General features: G+C 38.8%; 1 protein-coding gene across 6 annotated transcripts in view; it reads right to left on the reverse strand.

The window, feature by feature from the left end:
• LOC144970221 (anoctamin-7-like) overlaps positions 1-10000 on the reverse strand; it is a 140529-nt gene that overhangs the window by 60256 nt on the left and 70273 nt on the right. For all 6 annotated transcript variants that reach the window (XM_078909639.1, XM_078909636.1, XM_078909638.1 and 3 more), the window contains exon 2: positions 6510-6712. In XM_078909639.1, the coding sequence (XP_078765765.1) occupies positions 6510-6605 (96 nt within the window). In that variant the 5' untranslated portion in view covers positions 6606-6712. The remainder of the gene's footprint in view (positions 1-6509; positions 6713-10000) is intronic.

Genomic DNA, 10000 nt, shown 5'->3' on the forward strand with positions numbered 1-10000 from the left:
ACACCACTGGCTGGCAAAAGATTTGAGCTTATAGATAGTATGCGCTTGGTTAAGAAGCGCACAACATTGCCATCCGGAAGTATAATAGACCAACACACAAAACTCTGTGTAACCTTGAACTTGTATAGTCTGGATAATACAGTTAAGTGAGAACTGCTCATAAACGTGGAGGGCAAAAAAAAAAACAATAACAAAGACTCGATTGACGTCTTTACCAGAAGTGCTTATATATAGAATGCGCTTGGCCAAGGAGTTCACAACATTGCCATCCGGAAGTATAACGGACGAACACACAAACTCTGTGTAACCATGAACTTGTACAGTCTGGTTAATACAGTTTAGTGAGAACATTCTCAAAACGCGGATGGCAAAAACAATAACAAAGGCCTGAGTGACGTCATCTTCGAACTATCTATAGTATTGAGTACTTCAAGTCAAGACTGAAGACAGAATATTTTACAACTTTGCCTTATAGATAGTATGCAGATGACGTCACTCAGGCCTTTGTTATTGTTTTTGCCATCCGCGTTTGTGAGTTGTTCTCACTAAACTGTATTAACCAGACTATAAAAGTTCATGGTTACACAGAGTTTGTGTGTTGGTCCGTTATACTTCCGGATGGCAATGTTGTGAACTCCTTGGCCAAGCGCATTCTATCTATAGATAGTATGCAGATGACTTCACTCAGACCTTTGTTATTGTTTTTGCCATCCGCGTTTGTGAGTTGTTCTCACTAAACTGTATTAACCTGACTATAAACGTTCATGGTTACACAGAGTTTGTGTGTTGGTCCTTTATACTTCCGGATGGCAATGTTGTGAACTCCTTGGCCAAGCGCATTCTATCTATTGAGTGCTTCAAGTCGAGACTGAAGACAGAATATTTTACTACTTTTCCTTATACATTCTTCACATTCCATTGGTATCAGAAACACTCAATAATCTATCTACAAGTGTAACATTTAATTATCTTAAAATTCTCATCTCAAATTATGTGTCTTGTAAATGTGTCTGGCGATATTAAACACGTTAGCTGGGAATTGGCGCTCAATATCTTTTATTTATTTATTTATATATAACAATCATCTAAAAGAGAGGATTACTGTTTAAAAAATAAGTTACACTTGTGTAATGAACCAGTTTTATTGCTCACTAATTGGATTCAATAGTCTGATGTCACGTCGCCCAGCATAGGCGAGCAGCGTAGTTCTAAACAAAGAAAATCGGTACTATTTATTCTTCATGCTGGCTAGAACTTTTCATATGTCATGTGATCGGAATGTATAAAAGTCAAAACATGATGATATTTATAATGTTTTTCTCCTCTGGATACACTGTTATGCTCGTCGGAGAAATATTTCATAAGGGTGTCCGCCATATACATTTCGGCCTTTTCTGACATTCAGCCCCAGCTTCTCCAGTAAGCTCGACGCTGATCAATAAAACACTTAATATTTATGATATATTATGGATTACTTATGGGCGCGGGGGTGAATGGTGGATGGTTAAATGAGGCATTTACACTGCAACAGAAGTCTCTCGTACGAGCATTAGTTTAGGCAAATTAATTTTCTTCGACGTAACCATTTAATTGCCGTACGTATTAAAACATTTGGCCAGAAAATGACCCTCGTCTTGGCAACGCTCTTAAACCTGGGACATTCACTAATACAATCACACACGCTCATTCTCTCTCTCTCTCTCTCTCTCTCTCTCTCTCTCTCTCTCTCTCTCTCTCTCTCTCTCTCTCTCTCTCTCTCTCTCTCTCTCTCTCTCTCTCTCGTACACAAACACATAGATTCGCATACGTATAATGCATCACTTGAATGGAATGTAATAGCCTTCAACAGTCATGACGTCAATTCCCTCGTAATGACGCATGGTAACTTAGTAACTGGCTCTAATCTATCAGAACAATGGTGGACGCCCTAATGAAATATTTCTCCGAAGAGCATAAAAGTGTAATCAGAAGAGAAAAACATTAGAAATATGATCATGTTTTGACTTTTATACATTCTGATCACATGATATATGAAAAGTTCTAGCCAGCATGAAGAATAGCAAGTACCCATTTTCTTTGTTTAGAACCAGGCTGCCGCCGTTGCTGGGCGACGTAACATCAGACTAGTGAATCCAATTAGGGTATTCAATTTACAAGGATTACTCGAAAAGCATATTTCACACCTCAAGCAATACTCTAAAAACGAGTTGGAATTTCTTATATATTCCTAAGAGTAGGACAGGAACGTCGACTCGCAGGAAATAAGAATGTGTTTCTTTTTTAAGAAACATGAGAAGCTCACAACATTGCCTTACGGAAGTATAACGGACCAACATACAAAACTCTGTGTAACCTTGAAGGTTTATAGTCTTGTTAATACAGTTCAGTGAGAATTACTCATAAATATTGATGGCAAAAACATTAACAAAGACCTGAATGACGTCATCTTCGTTCTTTCTATAGCATTAGATTAATAGAAAAAAATACGATATATTCCGCACGAAAAGTTTTGTTTGAAACAATGTATGATAAAATGACCCCCCCCCCCCCCCCCCAAAAAAAAAAAAAAAAAAAAAAAATAAAACTTTAAAAAAATTAAATAATAAAGGTTTTAACATAGTTTCATTCATACTTTACAGTGTTAGAACAGCGTCGTGTTAAAATTGTACCTGATATTATCGTTACCAGCTGTCTCACCCAAGAGACACACGAGATAAAATTCTAACTCCAATAGGTTTAAAACCTTTTGTTCTTACTCATATGAACTACATTAATAAAACAGAGAAATGCTTGCTTGGCCAATAAAAGATTACAATAAATTTAACGTAATATGAACGTTTCGGAGTCATAATATTTCCAGTTTTATAATTTACCAAGGGATAGGACTTTCTCTTAGAGGTGAATGCGTTCAATTGTGGAAAGGTTAACAGTTTTCTAGCCATCAATATAGATAGAACGAAGTTGACGTCACTCGGGTCTTTGTTATTGTTTTTTGACGTCCACGTTTATCAGTAATTCTCACTAAACTATATTAACTAGACTTTAAACGTTCATGGCTACACAGTTTTGTGTGTTGGTCCGTTATACTTCTGGATGGCAGTGTTGTGAGCTTTTTAGCCAAGAGCATACTATCTATAGATAGAACGAAGATGACGTCACACTGATCATTGTTATTGAGTGAGCCACAAGACAAAATTATATCTACCCCCCCCCCCCCCATCCTCCCCCGTCTTATTCATTCTTTCATAGACGGAGCGAAATTGATGCCACTCAGATCTTTGTTATCGTTTTTAGCCAGCCATTTTCAGGACTAGTTCCCATTAAATCTTATATTAATCAAATTATAAACGTTCAAGGTTACACATAGTTTTTTTTTGTGTTGGTACGTTATATCCGACTGGTGGATATTGTGAGTATTTTACCTAAATGCACAGCATCAAAGCAACAATAAGGTGAGTAACCTGTTAACCAGTTGGAAATTTGATTTATTTTTGTTATCTCCCTTCGGTTTCGGGACGAGTTAATTATTTTGCATTGATCGTTGACATCGCTGCTCAGTGAGTGAATCTTATTTTCCAACATTGGAGAGCTGGCCGAAAAACTGGATCAAGGCGACGGGTATTGGTTGAAAATCAAATTATGATCCGTATAAAATATTAGGTTAAATTACAAATTTTAAAAAATTATGCAGGCGTAGGAATTATATATTTTGAATCTTTAGAAACAAAACCGAGGACGGAAAAATGAGAAATACGAGTACTAGCATTTAAGTGAGGAGCGAAGGAAAGTCTGAATTTAACGTAATTTGAAAGAATACCCGAGTACAGAGCATTATCTATTTAAAGAATATAAGTTTGCATCGGCCACATTGGGACTAGAACCAAAGACTTACAAGACACATGCCGTATGTCACACCACAAAACCTCAAAGCTGCATGAGACGTAGAATGAAGGTCACCTGCATTTCGTAGGCGCAGTCTGGCACAAACAAAATAGATCGCCTATTAAGGCTATGATTTTAGGTAAAATACTCACATCCGACAGCCGGATTAACGTCCCAGACACAAAACTTTGTGTAACCTTGAACGTTTATAGTCTTGATTAATATAATTTTGTGAGAACTAATCATTAAAATGGGTGTCTAAAAACAATAACGAAAGAGCTGAGTGACGTCAATTGCGTTCCTATTACAGATCGACAACACTGCCAATGTAACAGGCTACATATTATGTAAAGACTCCAGCTATCGTCAGCTGTTATACGCTGAAAGTGATGAGGGAAATTCCTCAATCCGAAGTGAATAATAAGCTGCTAGAAGCTTTGGAAAATGACAAGTAATGAACAAAATGAATATAACCCCTTTTGGGAGGAAAATAATACTTACCACCGAGCATTTCGTCTAAAAACCCTTCCTCACTTGTTGGCTGAGGAAGGGTTTTGAATCCGAAACGCTTCGTGTTATGTACTTTGTTCTTCTTTGAACCTGCTATTTTTAGTTTTGTTCATTACTCAATACATCAAGCCAGGAGTGATCAGGATATTAAGAAAGTAAGTGACACGCGCACTGCGAGTCGGTAAAAGAGAACTGAATAAATTAATTTATCAAAATCTCTTTTTCATATTATTTGCTCTCGATAATAATCTTGACATCGCAACAATCAAACCGAAGCTTTTATTTATTTTTCCAGTTCTTTTGAACTGCTCAGTCGTGTTTGTATCACTTGATTAGTTATTATCCACTCTGGATTAAGGCTAAGGTATGAATCAAAGCTTGAATACTGGTTCATTATTGTTTTTAGATAGTACAGACTTTATTTGGATGATCATCCTTTATCCTATGTGTTTCTCATCGATAAGAACAGATAATACAAGTAATCACATAATGATATTTAAACGATGACATCTGGAAAACGTGTGTATAAAGTAGTGTAGGACAAAGAAAAGAGTAAACGACAAGAGCAAAGATACCCCCCCCCCCCCCCCCGCCTCCCAACTCAATAATCAACCTGCCACGACTGGGGGACTGGGGATCGAATTTCAGACCCCATGATTACCGATCACACGTCTTACCGTTAAGGCTAACCCACATCGGAGACGACTCCGACAGTAGCCATCGTTTACATATATAGATAGTATGCGGATGACGTCACTCAGGCCTTTGTTATTATTTTTGCCATCCGCGTTTGTGAGTTGTTCTCACTAAACTGTATTAACCAGACTATAAAAGTTCATGGTTACACCGAGTTTGTGTGTTGGTCCGTTATACTTCCGGATGGCAATGTTGTGAACTCCTTGGCCAAGCGCATTCTATCAAAAGCCTGACACGAGAACCCTCGTTTTTGTTTCGTGAAGCGTCTAGTAAGTTGTCGTTAGTAGAGTAGGAAACAAGTCATTCCATTGGTTGAACTATTGAAAACAACTCACGATTTGTTTACTTTTGCGGTCAAAGACTTGTCTTTTGGCATCATTTTTGGTCAATGTCAGGCTATAGATAGTATGCGCTTGGCTAAGAAGCTCATAACATTGCCATCCGGAAGTATAACGGACGAACACACAAAACTATGTGTAACCATGAACTTTTATAGTCTGGTTAATACAGTTCAGTGAGAATAACTCACAAACGCGGATGGCAAAATATAACAACAAAGGCTTGAGTGACGTCATCTTCGAACTATCTATAGATAGAATGCGTTTGGCCAAGGAGTTCACAACATTGCCATCCGGAAGTATAACTGACCAACACACAAAATCTGTGTAACCATGAACTTTTATAGTCTGGTTAATACAGTTTAGTGAGAACAACTCACAAACGCGGATGGCAAAAACAATAACAAAGGCCTGAGTGACGTCATCTTCGAACTATCTACAGATAGTATGCAAATGACGTCACTCAGGCCTTTGTTGTTGTTTTTGCCATCCGAGTTTGTGAGTTGTTCTCACTAAATTGTATTAACCAGACTATAAAAGTTCATGGTTACACAGAGTTTGTGTGTTGGTCCGTTATACTTCCGGATGGCAATATTGTGAACTCCTTGGCCAAGCGCATTCTATCTATAAGTTAACGAGAGAAGAGCCGCTTGACCTACCCATAACAAGCTCGAAAAAAAAAAGATGACGTCGGGTGCTTGGTAAGGATAGATCTCGCGGCTCTTCTCCGTATTTTGTCCGTGCCCGACGTCTTTATTCGGAAGACGGCAGAGGACGGCAGTGCCGGGTCGTCGGAGTGAGTCTTCGGTGTAGGCTAGCCCTTATACCGATTACAGATTATCGACTTTTCGACAGAATGATTTTATAAGGCAGATTTTTATTTTTCGTGTATCCTACATACTTTGTCTAGCATTGTTTCATAAACACTTTTCAGATTTTATCCACACTAGTTTCTGCTCCCAAATGCTCTCACTTTCATATTTTAAAAATAGTCACTTAAATGGAGAAAATAGCACTGAATTCTAACGACCAATTCTTCCTTATCTTGCAGAGAGAAAATAAAGAATCGATATTGATACTCACCATCTGATCGTCGTCCATAATCCGTGTCTTTGACGTACTTCCGTAATCGTCCATGCTGAGTAATGGAGAACCGCCATTTAATTTATTCCGCTCCATTTTGGGTTCGTCCTCCTTTTTGCTATTCTTTTGCCTTTCTTGTGCTGGCGATGCTGATGATGATGATGATGCCGTGCTCGGTGGAAAGGAGTCACCTTTTGACGTCTCTGATTAATACAAAAACAAATAAGCGATTATTTATTTCATCAAAATAGAGGAAAAGTTAAATGTGCCCTTCCGCCACGACATCATAAGATATCGTCGCCTAGGCATTCCACGAAGGAATATATATAATTCATCAAACAATATGTCTGATGTCAACAGGAATCACTCATGTTGTCCAAGTGAGCAAATCGGAAGTTAATAATCTAGATACGGAATGTAATAAATAAGGCAATGGAAGATACCTCCGTGGTCCCTGCTGAATCTAATCTCAACCAGCTCTCTCTCTCTCTCTCTCTCTCTCTCTCTCTCTCTCTCTTTCTCTCTCTCTCTCTCTCACTCTATATATATATATATATATATATATATATATATATATATATATATCATCATCATCATCATCATCATATCTTGTCGCGCCAGTGAGTCAGCCAGTCCCGGGCAGTCTGGTTGCATTCCCTCAGGTCAGCATTGGTGCAGTGAGGTCCCAGCGAGCATTCGGACAGGATGTGGTCCATGGTCTGTCTGGGGTGACCGCATGGGCATTCAGTGCCCGGTGAGATTTTCCATTTAAAGAGGTTGGTGGCGGTGTTTCCCACCTTTGCTCTAGCTCTGTTCAACGCCACCCATTCTTTTCTCTTGACGTCTGTGCCTGCTGGGAGCTTTTCTGTTGGGGGCTGGAGGGCATCGTTTGCTGTCTTGTCCCATTCTACCCATTTGTCCAGGCGGAAGAATGCTGAGTGGTCTGGGTGAAGGCTCTCTACTGTGAGGAAGCTTTTTCTTGATTTGAGCCTGCTTTTGGGGCAATTGTGGTCATGAAGGGGGTGTCTCTGGTCCATTTCCTGTTTGTATTTTTGTATTTGGGCATGGGTTTCCCTCCGGATGTGTGGTGGGGCTATTCCTGCTGCACGGTAGACCAGTGGTAATGGTGTTGCTCTCAGCTGGCCCGTTATGATCCGGCAGGCGTTGTTGAGCTCGGGGTCTAGCTTGGAGGCATGGCATGATCGGGCCCATACAGCTGAGCAGTACTCCGCAGTTGAGTAGCTGAGGGCCAATGCTGTGGTCCTTAGAGTTTTAGGGTCAGTTCCCCAGTTCATGTTTGCCAGCTTTCCAAGGAGGGCATTCCGCGTGGACACTTTTGCCTTGGTCTTTCTCACGTGTTCTCTGAAGGACAGAGTTCGATCAAGCGTCACTCCGAGGTACACTGGGTGGTAGTTGTACTCTAATGTCTGGCCATTCCACTTGATGTTAAGTTTTTTGTGGGCTTGGTGGTTGTTGAGGTGAAATGCACACACTTGTGTTTTCCCTGGGTTGGCGTTCAGCGAGTTTTTAGTGTAGTACTTTGTAAGGGTGTCTAGGGCATTTGTCAGTCTGCTCTCGATTGGTTGGAAGGACACATCCTGTGTTGCGAGGCATAGGTCATCAGCATATATGAATCGGCGGATATTTGGGAACTCAGGCTGATCATTTGTATATATGTTGAAAAGTGTTGGAGCCAGCACTGATCCTTGGGGAAGACCATTCTTCTGGGTGCGCCACCTGCTCTTCCGGCCATCCATTTCAACAAAGAAGCGCCTGTTTTCGAGAAGTGACTGGATAATATTTACAATATTTATATATATATAAATATACTTCTTCAAAAATCGTAACGCACATTCCTGATTATCAATGGAATCTAAGGATTTATATTAGTCAAATGAACCGCACACGCTATTTAAAATTGAAATTTTACAAAACAAATGCTAAAGTCTTTTTTTTTTTACATCAGAATTGTATCATCATCGATATAAAAATGAAAGTTTAAAAAATATGTTTGCTACCGCTATATGTACTGTCTACGTGTGTGGGCTTTTTTTTTTTAGTTAGATCATTAATATGCCCTTATCGTATTATTATAATCCTTATGGGACATGATTTCCTATAACACTAGCTGTAACATAAGGGTTATTAATATTATATGATGCGCCTTTTAGCATAATAATGCTGGTCTATCAACACTTCTTTATAATATTTTTTGGTAAATTGGTTGGCAAGACGTTCATGGAGGTTATCGCTGATAAACTCCCATAAGCTAACCACAGCAAAGAGTAAAAGAAAATAACAGAATAACCGATTTTCTATTATAATTCTATAAAAGCGATACAATAAGAGTACTGAATAATGCACCATATTAACGTATTACGACATGACCCACCTCTAGGATTGAATATGAGTAAAACTTTGCTGCAGTACCAAAACACACCCCGTACACACACACACACACACACACACACACACACATACACACACCCAGAGAGAGAGAGAGAGTGAGAGAGAGAGAGAGAGGGAGAGAGAGAGAGAGAGAGAGAGAGAGAGAGAGAGAGAGAGAGAGAGAGAATGGTACACATAAAAAAAACACAAACAAAACTAATCAACAACAAAATTGTAAGTTGGAAAAGCGATTCTTTATAAGATTCATGAATACTGTGGGCAGATATTCATCAATCAAACAAATCTTTCCATTTCATGTAAAATAGTTACAACGGTTTATACTATTCTATCGACCCTACTCGGAAAAAAAAACCCAAATTGTTTGGGACAGTTTGGCCAGAAAACTTGTCTTTAAAATATAGACTGATTAATCAGTTATCTGCCGTACTATGGTATTGCACGTATTTTAAAATTTGGCCAGAAAACTCTTCCTTCAAATATCGATCGATTTCAATATCCCTCATCTTGGCAAAAAATCTCAAACCTGAGTCCTCGCGAGGTCTTCCGTAGTCCCAGGTTTGAAAGTCGTTGCTAAGATGAGGGTCATTTAAATCGATCGATATTTGAAGGACGAGCTTTTTGGGGCCAAATTTTTAAATATGTTTTTTACCAGAATACGACAGAGTTAACTGGTTAAAAATTTGAATTGAATTTTCTTGATAAAATGTTGAAAATGTTTTTATTTCATTTTTCAGATAGCGGCAGAAAACTAGTAATCAAAACATCAGAGAGTCGAGATTGCTCTTTTATTTTATTTTCATCTTTGATCACACATATCTAATATTTTCTCTCTGGTGTTTTTCTTGTTTAATATTTGAGGGTTGTTCGATTATTGGACTGTTTCCTTATGACATAACAATCCTTTGAGGCCGTGATTGACCACGATGCTATAATAATAAAGTCTCGTTAATATACAGTACACGTTTTATCATAATGAAATGGGGTCTATTAAACGAGTCTTTGTTACGTAGATGGCCAAGATTACCACATGTTTTGTTGCGATGAACTCGACCCCCAAATAGTACTCAGTAATCTTCAATAAG

This window comes from Berghia stephanieae, chromosome 4 (assembly GCF_034508935.2).
Source record: "Berghia stephanieae isolate SIO BIC M18660-M18661 chromosome 4, UCSD_Bste_1.3, whole genome shotgun sequence".
NCBI classification, from domain to species: Eukaryota; Metazoa; Mollusca; class Gastropoda; order Nudibranchia; family Aeolidiidae; genus Berghia; species Berghia stephanieae.